Raw genomic sequence first — 20,471 nt, 5'->3', positions numbered from 1 at the left:
AAAAATGCTTATGGACGCCTACAGAATGAGTCTAGCAAGTGATTGCATGTACAAATGCAAGAAACTCTTCAAGATGCAGATGAAGACATGTTGCATGAATGAGCGGTCAGAAAACTCAACAAACAGATGCCACAAACACAGGCAACATCTTTTTAAGTCAAGAGTGGACTGGCTTTCACCTCAGAAAAATAGTGCACCAGTTGAAATGTATGTTCTTAAAATGTATGACAAAACCAATTTTCCTTGAGGTTTTCTTCAAGTATATTGCCTTTGGACTTAGTTACTGTATCAAAGAGAATCAAAACATTATCCAACTATGCCAGAAAAGTGGAAGATTGTCATTATTAAGCCCCATCAGGAAACACATTTTTTGCATTTAAGCTATCCTTTGTATGAGGAACAATGGGAAGCCAGTGTGCAATCGGGGACCAAGATTTCTGCATCCTTATGTTGAAGTGTCCTTGGGCAAGAGACTAAAACCGAAGGACCTCCCTATGCACCCTTACAGGTTTCCATGTGTGCACGAGCTTTAAAAATATGTCTGTAAGTGCAGCTTGCAGTGCACTTTGAGTACAACGTAAAGGGGTGAAAAAGTATTAAAAACTAGAGTAGGTTAAGCACAGAGCACAAGTTAGCCTATATATCAAGTTGTTGGGCAGCACAGAGGCACATTGGTGGCCTCGCATCAAGGTTGTTGGGTTTAACCTGACAAACATGTCCAAAGATTGCTTTTCAGGTTAACTGGTGATTCTAACATTTGGTGTGATGGTAAATACTTACACAACACAAAAAATAACAATAATAACAGCAATAATACAAAAATTGGTGTGGGCATGGAAGAGCTGAGCCAAGGGTGAAGGAGTTTTCATGAAATTCATTATATTTCAGGGGGATAAATCATACAGAGTGAATGTTAAATGTCTGAACCTGTATTTACACATCCTAGCGTTATCAGAGGGGAAATCCTCGGCCTGCCCAGCACTGTGCAGCTGCAACTGATATCTGACCACTGGCACAACATGGTGCAAAACCGTGCTTTACTTGAAACAAAGAGGCTCTGAAGACGTTTTAAGTTAAAAGTTATAAATTATAATCAAAAGCATATAAATTAAAAAATAAAACCTCTGACATTTATCCTCTGGTTCTGTGGTAAAACAGGTGCTTCCTAAGATGGAAACGATGGCTAAACTGGGAAAATTTCAAAGATTCTTGTGGCTAATGGGATTTTTTAAATGAATGGCTCCAGAGGGACAAACATGCAAAGTCTGGCCCTTGTGTCCACTTTTGAAAGATTGCTTCAACTATCAGCTGCACTGTGATGACGGGCGAAGGAGCGGCTCCCAGAGGAAACCAGCATAAACTTGGCGAGATCGTGCAAGCACCACATAGAAGGGGACGTTGTTTTCCACATGACGTGAACATATGTGCATAAATTACACTTCCTTGCAGTTTTTATTTTGCGTGTTTGCGTCTGCGTGTGTGTACCGACTATTGAGTACAGCACAATATTTAACACGTACAAATAAGTTCGCTTCATTGTCCTGTCTTGCTTTATCTGGCTTTATTTGTTTAGTTTTATTAGTTAAAACAAGTTCTGCATGCTTCATCTCAGAAGACTGCAGAGCTGCACTGTGTACAGTACATCAGGTAAGGATGAATGCTGTGTGCCGAGTCTTAGCAAGAAAGCAGACTGGGACAAGACAAGACACGACTGAGGTAGGTGAGACACTGCTGTGTAAATCTTTCAACAACAAAACACAAACATATGCAGACAGGAGATGCGAGCACATGCATGCGCACCACTGTGCACATAACCCACATTCTCCTTTTAAGAAATAAAATGCCACGAGTCTGATTACTGACAGAAACACACACATGGGTAGTAAATCTGCTGTCAGCGTTGTGTACTGCTCAGGTGCTGATTACAGAGTTGAACTGTGTAACCAGCCAGGATGGATATGTATTAACCTCCGCGCCAATCCCTGAGCCTTGGTATATGTGGCACACACATATTAGGTTTAAAAAAATATGGAAAACACACACAAGCCCTCACAGTAAACTCACTACTACTAGACACTCATTAACCACAAAATGCATGCACCCTGGTCTTAGGGTAGAGTTCATGTTTACTCACAAATATGCTCAAAATAGAATTAAAACACATCTCTGAGCTCCCAGTTAGGCCTTCGTACTTTAAGAGAAAAAGAAAATGAACAGAAAGTGCGAGAAAGCTGACAGTGACAAATTAGTGCTTAAGAGAACCCTCCAACACTGTAAACAAGCTGTGACCAAGCAGCTGCTAAAATGCGCCACATTATTATTCCACATCCACACTGGTGTGTTTATTCTGGGCGCAACCGACAAGCTGCCCCCACATGTGGGCAAATATTTGCTGTCACAGCCCTTAGTTGGAAGCATGTGTGTGTGTGCATGACTGTCTGTTTTCATGATTGATGTTGGTGTGCAATGAATGTGAAATATGTCTAATAAAAAGATGAATACATTTAACACCTTCTCACCTTGCCACACACACAACAGTAACCTTTAAAACCATTGAGGAAGTTTTGGTTATAATAACCAAACATCTCTAAAGTTAGAAATATCCTGTCTCAGAGTGACGCTAAAAAACTCACTCTTTATGCATTTATTACTTCCAGGCTGGACGACTGTAATTCATTATTATCAGGAAGTCCTAAAAACTCCCTGAAAAGCCTTCAGCTAATCCAAAATGCTGCAGCAAGAGTCCTGACAGGGACTAGAAAGAGAGAGCATATTTCTCCTGTTTTGGCTTCCCTTCATTGGCTTCCTGTTGAATCCAGAATTCAAAATCCTGCTCCTCACATACAAGGTCTTAAATAATCAGGCCCCATCTTATCTTAATGACCTTGTAGTACCATATCACCCTATTAGAGCACTTCGCTCTCGCTCTGCAGGCCTACTTGTTGTTCCTAGAGTATTTAAAAGTAGAATGGGAGGCAGAGCCTTCAGTTTTCAGGCCCCTCTTCTGTGGAACCAGCTTCCAGTTTGGATTCAGGAGACAGACACTATCTCTACTTTTAAGATTAGGCTTCAAACTTTCCTTTTTGCTAAAGCATATAGTTAGGGCTGGACCAGGTGACCCTGAATCCTCCCTTAGTTATGCTGCAATAGACGTAGGCTGCCGGGGATTCCCATGATGCATTGAGTTTTTCCTTTCCAGTCACCTTTCTCACTCACTATGTATTAACAGACCTCTCTGCATTGAATCGCGTCTGTTATTAACTTCTGTCTCTCTTCCACAGCATGTCTTTATCCTGTCTTCCTTCTCTCACCCCAACCAATCACAGCAGATGGCCCCGCCCCTCCCTGAGCCTGGTGCTGCCGGAGGTTTCTTCCTGTTAAAAGGGAGTTTTTCCTTCCCACTGTCGCCATAGTGCTTGCTCATAGGGGGTCATATGATTGCTGGCTTTTTCTCTGTATCTACTGTACAATATAAAGGGCCTTGAGGCAACTTTTGTTGTGATTTGGAGCTGTGTAAATAAAATTGCATTGAATAACCAGAGACGTGTTAGAAGGGGGCGTAATCAACATTTCTATCAATATGTATATCTGTTATTACTCTCCCTTCTGGAAACCACACAGGTTTATAAGTCTGCCGTTTCATGTCTCTGGCTTGCATCTTTAAAAAAAATGTTTTTAATCACCATCTTGTTGATTTTATGAGTTTTTATCATTTTTATGAGTTGGGTTTGAAAAGTGACACTGGACAGACCCGGTGCACCTAAACGCGTAGTGAGGGTGTGCTGGGAACGTCTAGCAGAGGCCCCAGTCCGCGAGATCTTCAACGCACACCTCCGGCAGAGCTTCAACAGGATTCCAAGGGAGACTGGGGACATCGAGTCCGAATGGACCATGTTCAGCGTCTCCATTGCCGAAACTGCTGCATTGAGCTGCGGCCGCAAGGTGGTTGGTGCCTGCCGTGGTGGTAATCCCCGAACCAAATGGTGGACACCAGAGGTGAAGGGAGCCACCAGGCTGAAGAAGGAGTCCTATTGGGCTTGGTTAGCCTGTGGGACTCCGGAGGCAGCCGACAGGTATCGACAGGCCAAGCGGAGTGCGGCTCGGGCAGTGGCTGAAGCAAAAACTCTGGTGTGGGAGGAGTTCGGAGAGGCCATGGAAAAAGACTTTTGGACTGCCTCGAAGAGATTCTGGCAAACCGTCAGACGTCTCAGGAGGGGAAAGCGGTGCTCTACCTGCACTGTGTATAGTGCTGGCGGAGCGCTGCTGACTTCGTCTGAGAAAATTGTCAGGCGGTGGAAGGAATACTTCGAGGACCTCCTTAATCCCACTGACACGTCTTCCGAGGAGGAAGCAGAGTCTGGGGATGAGGGGAATGACCCGCCAATTTCCGGGGGCGAGGTCACTGAGGCAGTTAAACAACTCCTTGGTGGCAGAGCCCCTGGTGTTGATGAGGTCTGCCCCGAGTTCCTGAAGGCTCTGGACGTTGTAGGGCTGTCCTGGTTGACACGTCTCTGCAATGTTGCGTGGAGATCAGGGGCAGTACCCCTGGACTGGCAGACCGGGGTGGTGGTCCCCATCTTTAAGAAGGGGGACCGGAGGGTGTGTTCCAACTACAGGGGGATCACACTCCTCAGCCTCCCTGGGAAAGTCTATGCCAGGGTGCTGGAAAGGAGAGTTCGTCCGCTAGTCGAACCTCGGATACAGGAGGAACAATGCGGTGTTCGTCCTGGTCGCGGAACACTGGACCAGCTCTTTATCCTCTCGAGGATACTTGAGGGTGCATGGGAGTTTGCCCAACCAGTCTACATGTGTTTTGTGGACTTGGAGAAGGCATTCGACCGTGTCCCTCGGGGTGTCCTGTGGGAGGTGTTGCGGGAGTATGGGGTGTCTGGCCCATTGCTACGGGCCATTCGATCCCTATACAACCGTTGTAAGAGCTTGGTTCGCATTGCCGGCAATAAGTCGGACTCGTTCCCGGTGGGTGATGGGCTCCGCCAGGGCTGCCCTTTGTCTCCGGTTCGGTTCATAATTTTTATGGACAGGATTTCTAGGCGCAGCCAAGTGGCGGAGGGCTTTCGCTTTGGTGGCCTCAGAATCTCATCTCTGCTTTGATGTGGTTCTGTTGGCTTCATCGGGTGAGGGCCTCCAGCTCGCACTGGAACAGTTCGCAGCCGAGTGTGAAGCAGCGGGAATGAGGATCAGCACCTCCAAATCTGAGGCCATGGTTCTCAGCCGAAAAAGAGTGCCCACTCCGGGTCGGGGATGAGTTCCTGCCCCAAGTGGAGGAGTTCAAGTATCTCGGGGTCTTGTTCGCGAGTTTGGGAGAAGGGAGCCGGAGATCGACAGACGGATTGGTGCGGCGGCTGCAGTGATGCGGATGCTGCACCGGTCCATCGTGGTGAAGAGGGAGCTGAGTGTAAAAGCGAAGCTCTCAATTTACCGGTCGATCTACGTCCCTACCCTCACCTATGGCCACGAGCTGTGGGTAGTGACCGAAAGAACGAGATCGCGGATACAAGCGGCAGAAATGGGTTTCCTCCGAAGGGTGGCTGGCCTCTCCCTTAGAGATAGGGTGAGAAGTTCGGCCATCCGGGAGGGGCTCAGAGTAGAGCCGCTGCTGCTCCACATCGAAAGGAGCCAGCTGAGGTGGTTCAGGGCATCTGACAAGGATGCCCCCTGGGCGCCTCCTGGGTGAGGTGTTCCGGGCATGTCCCACTGGGAGGAGGCCCCGGGGCAGACCCAGGACACGCTGGAGAGATTATATCTCTCGGCTGGCCTGGGAACGCCTTGGTGATCCCCCGGATAAGCTGGAGGAGGTGGCTGGGGAGAGGGAGGTCTGGACCTCTTTGCTTAGGCTGCTGCCCCCGCGACCCGGCCCCGGATAAAGCGGATGAAGATGGATGGATGGTTTGAAAAGTGCTGCATAAATAAGGAGTATTATTAAATTCTCTTAAGAAGCACAACGTGCACACAGGTATTTTCACACGCGCACGTATGTACACTGAAAGGAGGAGAAGAAGAATCTGTTTATCCTCTGATCTTTGATGTCTCTGTGTGTTTTTAGAAGCTTGCAGGCATGTCCATGGAGAGCTATCTTGCCATGAGGGCATATCAGTTATCAGACAAAGCTGCTACTGGCACAGGTGTATAAACCAGCAGACACGCTGGTCCTGTTTGATAGCTGATATACCCCCATCAGCCCATCGGTGCAAAAATTAAATAAGGATTCTGACCTGAGCGAAGGCGAACGAGAGCACGAGGAGTGTGCAAAGAAGCAGAAGGGCTGGGTCGCATGCGAGTGGAAAATATGAGAAGGAACAGTGATTTGTTGATTAACGAAATGAGTAAATTCTGCAGGGAAACAGTATTTTATTGTGGTGACATTTCTTTGAAAGATGAAGTGTGAGAGAGAAAGCAGTGTGAATAAGTCCAGCCATTTCCTAAACCGAGCGTAATAAGTAATTTTTCACATTTCCTTTTGCTTCTTCCACCTGGAGCTCTCCACACATCCACCTTCCAACATAAGCAGCTCCACTTTATTTCTGGATGTCACCAGAGAGCTTGTTTTTCCCCTCGTATATCTCTTCTTACATATTTATATAGCCCTTTCTTTATTTCAGTTTTTCCATTATCACTTTGATATTTTTGCTTGATGTTTGCCTTGTATTTCTTCTGTAGGAATAAAAACATAAAAACTAATCAGTAATCCTCCTTGTTGATCTACTGATGTCCCTCTTTAGGATAGCTGCTGAGTGGCCAGTAGCAAGCAGCTGTGGTCATAGTGGGTTCTTACAAAATCTGATTGTGGTCAATTGTGAATATAGAGTCATTTCCCATGTAAATATAGGTTAAAAGAAGCAGCAACTTTTAAAGAACAAAACAAACAGATTGCTATCTTTCCCTTCACAACACTTAATTCTTACTCTCTCGTTTCTTTGAATAAACCGCCGAGTGGAACAAAATCCTCAGATTTCAAGTAGACAGGGACACGCTGGCACAGTCACGGCTCAGGGTTGTACAATATATTGAATAACAGACAGATATGATCTGAAGTAAAAACATTTTCTAACTAATGTAAAAACTGAAGGAATACAGAGAAGACAAATAGAAGAAAATGAAAACACGGTGCGAGTTAACTGGGAGACACAGATGCTATCTGAGATTATAATGCCATTTTCAACTTCTCTCATATTTTGTCTTTGTGCGTGTGAGTGTGAGAGTGTGAGTGTGTGTGTGTGTGTGAGAGTGTGAGTGTGAGTGTGTGTGTGTGTGTGTGTGTGTGTGTGTGTGTGTGTGAGTGTGTGCGTGTGTGTGTGAGTGTGTGTGTGTGTGAGAGTGTGAGTGTGTGTGTGTGTGTGTGTGTGTGTGAGTGTGTGCGTGTGTGTGTGAGTGTGTGTGTGTGTGTGTGTGTGTGTGAGAGTGTGAGTGTGTGTGTGTGTGTGTGTGTGTGTGAGTGTGTGCGTGTGTGTGTGAGTGTGTGTGTGTGTGAGTGTGTGTGTGTGTGTGAGAGTGTGAGTGTGTGTGTGTGTGAGTGTGTGTGTGTGTGTGTGTGTGTGAGAGTGTGAGTGTGTGTGTGTGAGTGTGTGTGTGTGTGTGAGAGTGTGAGTGTGTGTGTGTGTGTGTGTGTGTGTGTGTGTGTGTGTGTGTGTGTGTGTGAGAGTGTGAGTGTGTGTGTGTGTGTGTGTGTGTGTGTGTGTGTGTGTGTGTGTGTGTGTGTGTGCGTGTGTGTGTGTGTGATGGGGTCCAAGAAAGAAAGAAAGCAGTACAGTTTATACGTTTACATTTTTAAATTTGAATATGTGCATTTTACTCCACTGAACACAACTATTCCCTGTGTGTGTCAGAAAATAGTCCTCTTCTACTGTGGGTTTATCTCGCTTACAGAACTGTGAAAAAGTACTAATTTCTTTATACTGTATGTTACTGCAAAGGAGCCGGAGTTTCTTATTATTTTTAAGGTGCTCTTGAACAATTATTCCCCAGGCCAGTGAGGTTTTTCTTTATTTTTTTAGTTCAGCCTGGACAGTTTGTGCCTGACCTACAAAAACACCAAAAACACAATCTGACAGATACAAAATAGTATTTTTGCACCAACAAGGTGTTTCCCAAACAGCTATTAGCCAAACACCTGCCATATCTCAGCATGGTGTTTGACATGCTCTCGCCTTAAGAAAAGTGAGGAAACTGGTCAAGCAGAGGACAAAAGAAGGAGTGGTACATGTGAAAAATATCTACAGCAGATGAACAGTATCTGATAGTCATGTCCTTAAAAAAAGAGGGAAAATCCAGCAAAAATCAGCAGACTTGACATGGGACCTGTGAGATGCTCTGGCCCTTCATTTGATCCATCTACTGTTCGCCAAAGCCTCATCAGAAATAGTCTCAGTGGAAGGGTGGCTGTCAATAAGCCATACTTAAGGAAGGGAAACAAGGAGGAAACACTGAGGTATGCCAGATTACACAAGAACTGGGATGAAAATCAGTGGCAGCAACTTATTGAGTGATTAATCCAAATGTGATATTTTCTGCTCAAGTTTTCATCAGTATGTATGGAGAAGGTCAGGAAAGAGGTACAACAGTGAGGGATTATTGTACATCTGTGAAACATGGTGGAGGCTCTGTCATGGTTGGGAGCAGCTTTTCAAACAGTGGTGTTGGGGTTGTAGTCAAAATTGATGAAATTATGAACCATCAGGTTTTGATCCACCGTGCATCTGGAAAGCATCTGATTGGCAACAGGTTCATGATCCTGAAAACACTGACAATGCAGTAAAAGCATACCTGGATAGGAAAAAACACAATGGAGCTCAATCAGTCATGATCTGGCCTCCCCAGAGTGTAGACCTCAACATTACAGAAGCCGTGTGCGATCATCTTGACAGAAAACAGAACAAAAGGCAGAAACATCCAAAGAAGAGCTTTGAATGTCCTTCAGAAATATTCCTGGAGACTACGAAAGAGTTCAGACTGTTTTGAAAAAGCAGTCAAACCAAATACTGACGTTCAAGCTTGTTAGAACTATATAATTGCCTTATGTACTGTATTTCAATGTAGAGTAATGACTGCACCTAATTCCCATTTTCTTCACAAAATATCAAGACATGAGGGGTGGCTCAAGATTTCTTCACAGTGCTGAATATTTCATCTATTTAACAGTAAGTTTCAGGTCAAAATCATTGTTTAAAACCCACACCTGCATTAGAAAAGCCGACTGTTTACAAACATATCAATGAATAATTATTAGAAGCAGAGGTAATGTGTGTATCAGCACCTGGAGTTTGATTATGTTCACAGTAATGCAGCCAAAAATGACATGCATGTGTTTATGTGTGCGCATGTATTTGTTTGTCATCCTTTCCTTACATCTTGACTCGACAATCTCACTTTAGACTCACACACATAAACACAAACACACACATACGAACACACACGGACTCCCTTTTCCTGCAGCCCTCCCTCACATACCACAGTTCTTACATCGTCAGTAGCTGTGGTACTGTGAGACTGGATGGCTGATTTATTTTTCAAGTTTAGCCCCCAAATTTTAAAAGTATGGGGCTGTCCAAGCATCAAGAAAACCATACAACATAATTCCAACAATTAATATTATAAGTTTATGAGTGAAGGAGGCAAGAAGGAAAGGAGAAGAATTAAGGCTTTATGTTTCTGCCACAATTTATTCCTAAAATTTGTGAAGCTGCATACACTCCAGTTCAGTGTTTCTTCTTTGACATCATGTTGAAAGTTAATTAAAACCTCGTGTATTTTAATTCCCACAAGTTGTTCTTAACTTCCAAGTATGTCAGTCCTAAAAAATGTTTGGGGGGGTTTCTTGTTTTGTTTTGTTTTTTAGTCCATCACACACAGACGAACTGCTTGAAGAGATCTATAACCGCGAGAGATCTATTTAACAAATCCGTCAGAATTAGTACGACATGCTGATACGTTTCACAAAGCCTGTTCAATGTCACTGATTACTTTGGCAGATTAGCTTTACGTCTACTGTACACTAACAACAGTAAATAAAACGTCACCCATAAACTACCCTAATGTTATCACTGATGACTTAGAGTAGATCACTAAGCAATCAACAAGCTGCGAGTGAGACTCCCCTGTGCTGGAAGGTATTTATTACAATGGCCTGTTAGCTCCATCCATCTTTGACTCTCTTTGCTTCACTGCCAACTGGATGAGAAAGTGTCTATTTCCTCATCTGTTCTCCCTCTCCATTCAGATAGCGGTTAATAGGTCATCTGACTGACTTCCAACAGAAACACTCTGATTAAAAAGACATTCATCCTCTGCCCAGATAAGCTACATTCCGCATGCTCTGCAACAGAAGTCCAATCAGCACACAGACACTCGTCCGCCCATGCGTTCATATAACACGTGTGCAGAAACACATATGCAAAGATTCTTCTGTTTCTGTTTAATGTCTTTGTTAAATCAAAAAGTACACTGAGAACTAACACGATTTGTTGCCCCACAATTTTCTATAGCAGACACACATGCTAACAACTACTGTACAAACAACTATTCTGTGTGTGTTCATAGCAACTCTGCAGGACTACAATGGGCCTTGATCTCACAGGCCGGCTTACATGTGACCTCTGACCTGTGCATGCCAACCAGAGGTGAGGGTTCGTGCTGATAGGAGGGACTGGCTGACACTAATGAGACAGCGGGACCAAATAAGATGGATGAGCTGAGGGGAAAAGGAACTGTTCCAACGATCCAAAACGTTTGCGGCCCAGAAATCGCTGCACACCCACATGCACGGACACTGCACATGCACCAAGTACGATGAGCATGCGTATGACCAGGTCATGAAAGTTGCAAGTGAATGGCAGAAAAATGTAAACAAAACAAAAATATCCATTCTTGCAGAGATGCACGGAAAAACAGAGTAGAGTTTGTGAACAAATTCTGTAGGAGCTACTGCTTTCCTATTACTTGATGCTTAGGAGTTCCCACAGAGTTTGAGTCAGCGCATGGTTTCCATGCCAGAGCAGCCAGTCTGTAAAATGGGTAATGAATGAGGCAGGAAACTGTTGGATCCAGAACATACAGCTCATGCAAACTGATTCCAAGCCATTCAGAACCAGAACAAGTGTTAACACACCTGATGAAGCCAATGTGTGTGAAAAATGATTGTTTTCATATTTTTTTAAACTCATGCCCCAACTTTGCAACCCGTGATCCACCAAAAGACTGATTCACTATTAATCTACATATACAGACACACGCCTAAATACCACTTTAAATATCACATTTCAAACTCAAAAACATTCTCTGTACACATTTCTGTGCTTCTTTTTCACCCACACACACACACACACGCACACGCACACGCACACGCACACACACACACACACTGTATGAAATAAATATGCAGACAAACACTAACATACTGTACTTCTGCCTTGGCACTAAGCAACTACTCATTTGGGTACATATACACACCATGCCAATCCATAAATCAGATGATAATTGAGTAGCACTGTGCCAGTAATAAACAGAGTAGTATAAACATCCAGTGTCTGGGCTGGATACAAAAACCTCCCACTGGCATGCCGCTGGCTGCCTGCCTGGCAAACTCAAAGGCTCACTCACATACACACACAAACACTGTCACAGGATGCATTGACAGTAGTCAAAAGTAATGCAAAGACATTTATATAAACACACATATGGATAATTTGATATGAGAAAACACAGATGACCGCACTGATGACAGGATTGAAATGTGTGCAAAGAAGATTTGCAGACGTCAACACGAAAGAGAAGCTATATGTCTCCACAGGAAGCATATAAAATCTCTCATTGTGTTATTACTGTGACAGGAATGAAGACCATAAATGGATTATGCATTTACTGCCCCAACGAGACAGTTAAATCTAAGCTTCCTGAGGCTCAGATACAGTCAGTTCCCCCAATTTCCAACTTTATACCTGAGAAAATTTAAAAGGAGCCAGCAACCACAGCATGATGTCAACGTAATGATCATGGGCAGTGTGAGCAGTATTATGACGGTGGGGTTAGCGGGCACACTAAATATCTACTTACCCATGTCTGCAGACATTGACAGATAAAAACAAATAATAAGACATTAAGCCAAATGATTAGACTGATATTTAAACAGGTCACATTCATTTTCTGGACTGATTACATCAGGCCAAAAGAATGGCAACATAAAAGTGGTTTCAAGTGCTAGGACGACTCAATCTAGACAGTTTATATTTCATGGATTACCCCTTTATAAATACAGCACGTAGGAATGAGCCGAGGCCTTACAAAGATCCGGTTACACTCTAAGAACACACAATTTCTGACTTGTTACGAAACTGACTGAATTCCTTAAACCCTCACCTTTCAAGATCAGAGATTTTTTTCTCCTTGCAGGATTTGTCCATCTCGGCATCCTTTAAAGCTCCCATCAGCCTCTCCACTTCAGCTTGTGACTTCCTGGATTCCTCTCTGTAGCGGCCAACTTCCTGCTCTAGGACCCTCAGACGATCTGTGATATCCGGACACATCTTGACTGCTTCCTCTGTAGTTTGGATCTTTGAGTATATATGTTTGTGTAAGCATTGGGGGGTGAGAATGGATTCATTAGGTACAAACACAACCATGTGTGAACTGCTACCTAGACAGCATGAAAGCATTTGAAATATTCTCCACGTTGACCACTTCAGATCATTGTCAGACGTAGCTAAACACTCACACTTAGGCTTCCTAACACTTTACGGTTCATTACCAAAGAACAGGTTCAGATAAATAGAAAAACATTTCAATTCTTTTATTATAAGCATATTAATATAGCTGAGCCTTAACCTATTAGCGCTGTTAGCCTAGCATGTAATATGCTAACAGCTAGCACTAACAAAAAAAGAACCTACCGTGGGGCTCACTGCCGGTGGCCCGTCTACTTTGGTTTTCACCTAGTTAAAAAAAGAAATTGTAGATAAACAAATAAACCTTGTGACATCCTGCAGGACTAAATCATTGGCACTGATAATTATACAAGAGCAGGTGTGTTATCATCTTGCATGAACCGAAAAGGAAAAGGTAAGTCAGGCCTGAATTCTAGGTTACAATTCATAATTTAGCTGCCTGCTTTTCTGTGGTTGGCTTCTATCAGTTCCCTCCTCAGGGCATCTTTCATGTAGAGCTAGGAGTTCATTATCATTATAAAATTACATACTTGCTCTGTTTTGGCTGCGATTTTATGAGACCACCAAACATCTCAATTCTTTTCAAAATAAATGCTGAAAGAAAAAAAGAAAGAACACAGTTATGCTGATCAAACCATTCTCTGAGAAAAATATCCCAAAGGAAGTTTCTAACCTAGAATTATCTTTCTCTGTGTTTCTGCTTTTTTCTCCTGGTCTTTACCTCTCTCTGTCTACTGTGTTTGTGAAGGTTATTTAACTTGTTGAGACAGCTGAGGCCACTCGTTTAAACATCATCAAGTGAATGTGCACAAACACTTGTGCGCGCGCACACACACAGACACACAGCCATGTTTCATCCACTTCAGAGTATATTACATTTACTTCCACCTACTGCCAACAGTTCCCCTCACGCTAACCTCAACCACTACTCAACCAAAAACTAACCATATCTTAATCCTAACCAAGTCATCATACTCAAATTTAATGACCTCTGTTATTTTGGCATGCGCTTCACCTCCCAGAGGAAGTAAGGTCGACACAATGTAACTCAGCCTTTTTCATCTGGCAGGCGGGTCTGCACCCTACCCTTTCATTAACGTCACCTCTTGTGCTCCAATGTGTTATTTTTTCAGTGGAATCCCATTCAACACTTATTATATAAAAGAGGTTATTGCTATGATAATTATTTTCATCCAGACAAGCTGTCAGTGCTTAGGTAAGTTTGTGCTGAGGGATTTATTTAACATCTATTCATTAGCCCAAGCTTTTAGCCTCAGTACAATTTACATTCTATTTATTTAGCTCCTAGTTTGACCATTTTTAGACAACGTTCACGTTACCGTTTCTTCTCGGCAAATACAGACAATATTAGAGCTTAACATCAGTTATGTTGAGCTATTTTAAATGCATATAACATTACAGTACTTATATAAAGTCTGTACTTTTAGTTTACTATTCTACTTTTTTATGAGTGATTTTTTAACAAACTAACTTTAAACTGTTACTTATTAGCCTGAGTAGATCAGCAGTTTGTTAAATCCTCAGACCATGCCAGATTCAGAGTCATTTAAATTACCTTTCTTCCCTATTCTGATGCTCAGCTTGAACTTCAGCAGGTGATCTGGAGTTGCTACCATGTTATTGGCTCATTATGATTATAATGAGAATATTCTCAGGTCCACATAAGCCTATGACGGTACATAAAGTTCATGACTTGTCACTATGCTTGTGCTGACTATCAAGGATCTTGGCAACGGCTCGTCCTTCCCTCGTTGCTGCTACATGAGGCTGAAAACACTCATTCATGTACATCAATCCACATCTTTCCCAGCCCAAAATGCTTTAGGCCTAAGTGGACCAGAGCATGCTATTTTCTTTCACTAGAGCACACAGACAAGTGTGGAAACCAGTGGCTGAGAGGATGGTAGGTCTAAAAGGAATTTGTAATATTATGAGAGGGGAAAGGCCAGAAAAGATACAATTACATGTACAGTCAAATTCTTATTATCATTCCTGGAAATGTCTCTTGGGTGTAAATATTTCAAAATATGTTAAATATGTGTAGCCACCAGACTCTGTGCTGAGTTTTTAAACACCTGGCCAAAGACTACCCAGCAACACTGAGTCTGACATGACAGCATATGACATTTGCCTGGTTTGAAAAGAAAAACGTGTCTTTTGAATAAGAGTCAAGTCTTTTAAGGTGTGGTGCTGCCTTGAAGATTTTAGCCAGCCCGCTCTGAAAAGGTCACTGCCTTCCCCGAGGTTCTTTCCTTTGAAGAGCTGGTGTTTAGTTCTAGAAGTCCTTTAATAAGCTTGGAATCAACAAATACTGTTTTATGGGAAGAGGATGAGGATGCACTTAAGCCAACAGAGCCCTGAGGTCACGATAAAAAGCTCCGCTAACAGCTTGACTGAGTCAATAATACCAGCATCTGCAGATACTGTCAGTGGACCACTGTGTGTACATGACCTGATGACAAACACAAACTCTGCAGCTGCTTGAGAAGCAAATCATATTTGTCCTACGAGAAAAAAATTTTTTTGTCCATCTTTGGAGGTCTTGGTGTTTGTCAGGTTGAAATAAAATGATGTAACCATGTAAAAAGCATTTAATGCGCAGCATGTGAAGGATGCTTATATTAACAAAAACAAAAGACCCTCCAAAATCGTTGTGACTCCACCTATTAGAAGCAAATACAACAAATGCAAATTTGGCCACTATTCCCGTGAAGGTCCCTGTGCACCTGTCGAGTCTCCTCAGGCTCCTGAAGAACATAATCTCTGGGGTTTGTGGTTAACCAAAGCGGTCATAAGAAGTGATGATCCTTGATCGAGGGCGGGCCAGTTGCACACAGAGGTTTATGTTTGGTCCCTGTGCATAGTGAAATTGCAAATGGTCAGAACCAACAGAACTGGGTTTCCCTGTAGCACATAAGGAGACAAGCATGAAGGGCACAGTAGAGAAATTGAAATCAGACAAAGTTTTTTACTTTTTAATGGAGGAATCACAAAACCATTTTATTGCACTTAGTACACTCCTCCATTGATCGATCCATTGCTCCATCCTCCATTCATCCACCTATCCATCTTTTTTCTGCTGGATCTGACTACCAGTCTAAGCAGAGAAGCCCAGACCTCCCTCTCTCTGACCACCTCCTCCGTCACTTATAGAGTGACATCAAGCCAGCTGAGTGAACTGAGCGTGTACTGTGTCGGCCCTGGAGCCTCCTCCCAGTGGGTTACCAGTGCCCTACCCTGGAGTTAGGCCCAAGCAAATGGGGGACTAGCTTATCAGCGAGAGTCTGGTGGTCAAACCTTAGCCCTTCAGGCCAGCCCTCCTGTGGACCCACACAACACAGAAGGGTCTATCAAGTTCTGTGGTATGTGGGTGGCAAAGGCAGAGGCCTTGGCAGTCCAATCACCGATTACTGGACCTAGTAGTATTCAACTTTTATTCAAATTTTAAGCATACAATGACGAAATATTCAATACAAACGCCCAGCTTTTATTAGTGCATTCAAACTAGACAGGGAGAGCAAGCTGCCATAAAAAGCTTTGCACTGATCTGACTGAGTCAGAGCAAGAACTGACACAACAAAGTGTAGCGTTTAACACTGGATTTAAATTGTTAATTAAATGTTGTCGCAATTTGATAACTTTGCCATACAAAACCTTGGAGCACAGCTTTTACGATGCCTAGAATTTGTTAAGTAAAAGCAGCAGTCAGCAGACGTCTCTGCGCTGAAGGACTCATGAAGGAGTGGTAGATAAGTTTGATCAGGATCTAATCAAGCGCCAACATAATTCCCCAGTGACCTCCCAAATACTTATAGCATAGCCTGTCCTGTGCCACAGCGCTACAGGATCAACAACACCGCCGCATTTAAATGCACGCAGACACAAACAGCAGACGTATCGACAGTTGCTTTTGTGCTGGCATGCAGGGACATGCCGACAGAGACACACGCATGTATACAGGTACACAACCGTCATCGGTCTTTTTGAAGAATCTCTAAGTTTACATAACAGATTTGATTGCTGCGGAGTACACAAAACAGTCTAATTATGGCAGCACTTCTGCCACAGTGCGAATCTGTTTGCTACAAAAAGTTATTGAGCTGCTGCCACTTTCATGTGGTGCGGCATCAACATCCAAGAAGATATCATTTCACAGGAATGAGATGTGTGTACGCTTATTATGAGTATAAAAGAAAACATTCTCATAAATTCTGGCAGGACAGGGGTCTGTCCTGGCTTGTAAGCCTAGGAGAAGAAAGAAGGAGAGAAAAAAGATTGCAAGGCCCTCGACTTGGCACCCGCACAGGGATACAGGATCTCTCAGATCCATAAATCACTCTCTCTTAATTCATCCTTTTATCCCGTGGGACAAAGTGCAGGCAGGCCCTCTGCTAGGAAGTTGCTAACTATATTGTTGATGCTCACGGGGAGGTAATAATGTGGAATTACTCTTATTGTAAACGTTAGCATAGTAAGTACAAGGTACAGGAAGCATATTACAAGCACAACAAACATATAGTGGTTGTACTGATGGCTGTATGTCTGCAGTCCACACACATAACAGACCACCTCTCTTGTGTGTTCACAGTGCCTGTGTTCAATGACTGCAAAACCATTTTTGCGCAAAATGTAAGAGCCATGCATACTGCACACACATTTGTATTTTCTATTATCTAAACATCAATAGATAATACTTGAGTCCACACTGACCTCTGCATCTGGTCTCTGGTTCTGGGATGGGCTGGGGTTACCGAGCTGGTTCTGAGGCTGTTTCTGGGGGTGCATGACTGACAGTTTGTCTTTTAATTCGTGGTTCTCCTTTCTCAGCTGCTCCAGCTCCTCCAGCCGAACCCTGTCCTCCCGGTCCTTTTGTTCCCGGAGGTTTTCAATCACTCGCTCCTGAGACAGTGAGAAAGTATAAGAAGGTAAAATAAAAACTGATTTGGCAAGTATACGTAGGAATAAGAAAAAATCTGCACAAAAGTATGTTCATTACACGAAGCAGAAACGACATGAAATAAATCAGTTTTCCATCCATTGTGCAAAGGATTACCAGCCCTGTGCCATTATAATTTTTTCCTATCATTATCGGCAGTATCTTGCCAAATAGGATCTCCAACATTCTTTACAAAGTGTGGCCAAAGACAAACTCATAAATGCCCACCATAAATAATACTGCTATAAATAATCGCAGTGACACAAAGGGATGGGAGCCAAGTAGAACAGAAAGAGGAGGAAGGAAGAGAAGGGCTGAGGGACAGACAGATTTACTGTGGGTGAATTAGGCAGTATTGTAGATCACTCTCTAACAACCACACCGCCTGCTGATAAACCGAGCTGCAATGTCACAAACATCATTTGCTCCTTTCTCTAATCATGTTGGACAGCAGGACAACAGCTCTGGCCTTAAACCAAGTCCACCACATGGGAGGTTGAGCAAGGTGTGCGTGTTAAAGTGAATGTGTGCGTGTTTAGGTGTGGACTGAAATGATTACCAGGGTGTTTATTCAGGTGTTTATTTAGGCGCAGAGCACAGCTCAGCAATGAGACTTTACGACGTGGCATCACCGCATGATTGGCAACTTTAAAGTCCTGGGTAATTGGACAAATACTGCACTAACTAGCCCTGGCACAGTACATCACTACACGGAGAGGGCAAGGGAGAGAGACTGCTTGGCTAACAGGTCCTGACTCTGCCCACTTTATGAATATCTAGGATGTCTGGGGCTTAGAGAAAGACACCAGGGTATGATAATAAATCTGGCTCTATGAGGCCCAAGTGTACTGCACACATAAACAACAGAAAACACACATATGACATCATAGACAAGCACACATACATGCACTACAGAGCAGTGCTCAGCATGGGCACAGTGCCCCAGCCTGTTAATTAGAACCACAGCAGTGTGGCTAGTGACTGGCTCCAAGAGCAGGTTTGTGACAGAGTTTGTGATCAGCAAGACACACACTCGTGCTCGTAAACACATTACACACGCCCTGTGTTGACCACAAAGTCTGAAAAGCTTGCCAGCATTCTCCTCATCACAGCTGAATAATATGTAGGCTGCATCAGAAGTGGTTTCTGGGTAAACAAATGGGCCGGCGCAGAAGAGGGATTTACAGTTTATTGTGCCATTATGCAAGGCTATGTGCAACGAAAACAAATGCTGGTGCTAAAAGACCATTTTAAGTGAAAACATCTATGTGCTGTGTCGCTCTGTGTGCTGCGAATACACTGAAACCCTCATTAACCAGCTTCTAATCTATTAACAGACAAAATGTGTGAGCTTACTGTAAACCCTTCTTGATTGAATAGATACAATCAAAGGCTGCAGGTCAATTAAATAACAATCAAGGAAATAACAGAGATAAACAAGAACACATACAGAGAGAGGAAAAGGAAGTCAGACACTCCTGTATTTGATTCCACTTAGGCTGGTTTTCACATTATCGGTGTCTAAACAGACTGCCTGAAAGATAATTCCACAGTGACACTTACTATATGAGCTAAAACTCTTTGAAATCTGTACAATCGCATGCAGGACTCCAAGTGTTGCTCCTGCAAGCCAAGAGAAATATATAACAGCAAATGCAAAGGCTCAAATGCTCAGTGGCAGAGGTACAAACGTGGCATCCACTGCATAACAGTGCAGTACAGCTGGACATTCACAACTGTCCTAACTGTGAACTCTTAACCAGCACCCAGTGCCAACAAAATGTAAACCAGTATCGATCTTTAAGCCTGCTGTGCAAACAAACATGTAAATGGGAACCATTTCTTAGCCTCCAGCGCCAAGATGATAATTCTTTAGCCTATAGTAACAACACATGTGAGCTAGCAACAACTTTAAACATGCAACAAAGCGAGGAGAGACGGAGTCCGTCTGAAATCAAGCCAGTCACTTCAAGACAGAATGTATATACTGCTAGACCAGGATGTGACATCTCCATGGTGATGCTGTGTAAAGCAATTCACATCAAACTCTTTCTTTGTTGAAGCAGGTCTGCAGTTAAAGATCGCTGGCACCATTAAACCATGACTGCAAATCCATAAACAAATCACTAAAGATTTGTGTAGACAAGAAAAATAACACCATTATTCAATGCAATCATTTGCTTCAGTTTCTCAGCTTCTTTACAGGAACGTCTTTGCCCTGGAAGAGCGTTAACTCAATGTGTAAAGATTTAAACATAAAAAAGAAAAGAAGCACATCGGCCAGCAAGGTGATTTTCCTGTGAGTGGCAGCAGGCTTGCTCTGTGCTGGTGAGCTTCATGGTGACCAGCTGCTCTCTCATATTTCAAAAAAAACAACAGACAATAAGTGTTTACAACGAACATCCAGCCCATCTATTTCCCATGTGGAGTAAGTCTGTTTGGTTGACCTTGGATCACATGGCAGCTGTTAAGCACAATGATTATGTCTACACTGAATCCTCCTATTCATGTAGACAGATGCAATACTGTCTTAATTAACTGCTTTATTTGTTGTGTTATTGTATACACAAATCTGAGTCTTATGTTGGAGCATTACAGATCTTCATTGGGCCCAATTATTGTGTTTATTTGTCTGTACAGTTGTCCTTTCTTATTTTATCTGAAGGCCTTTATTGTGATAGAAAGCTTAAAGAGAAGAGGAGGAGAGAAACTGAGGATGCACCATCGGATACAAACCTAATATTAGAATAACACTCAGCAAGTACTGACTACATCCCACTGAGACTTTACATCGCATGGCATGTGCACAGTATGTTTGACTTCTTCTCTGTGCATAGCTT

At 43.2% G+C, this 20,471-nt stretch overlaps 1 protein-coding gene across 1 annotated transcript in view; it reads right to left on the bottom strand.

Moving 5' to 3' along the window:
- The window catches only part of LOC146644518 (ERC protein 2), a 169,770-nt gene that overhangs the window by 86,953 nt on the left and 62,346 nt on the right, over positions 1 to 20,471 (bottom strand). Inside the window, exons 8-10 of the mRNA XM_085393471.1 lie at positions 17,406 to 17,594; positions 12,900 to 12,941; positions 12,370 to 12,563 (exon numbers count right to left, since the gene is read on the bottom strand). Of these exons, the coding sequence (XP_085249597.1) occupies positions 12,370 to 12,563; positions 12,900 to 12,941; positions 17,406 to 17,594 (425 nt within the window). The remainder of the gene's footprint in view (positions 1 to 12,369; positions 12,564 to 12,899; positions 12,942 to 17,405; positions 17,595 to 20,471) is intronic.

The sequence above is a fragment of the Rhamphochromis longiceps genome, linkage group LG20 (assembly GCF_057381845.1).
Source record: "Rhamphochromis longiceps isolate RC_006_pf linkage group LG20, R_longiceps_female_GT1.1, whole genome shotgun sequence".
Taxonomy (NCBI): domain Eukaryota; kingdom Metazoa; phylum Chordata; class Actinopteri; order Cichliformes; family Cichlidae; genus Rhamphochromis; species Rhamphochromis longiceps.
This window is presented reverse-complemented; position numbering and strand designations above follow the sequence as displayed.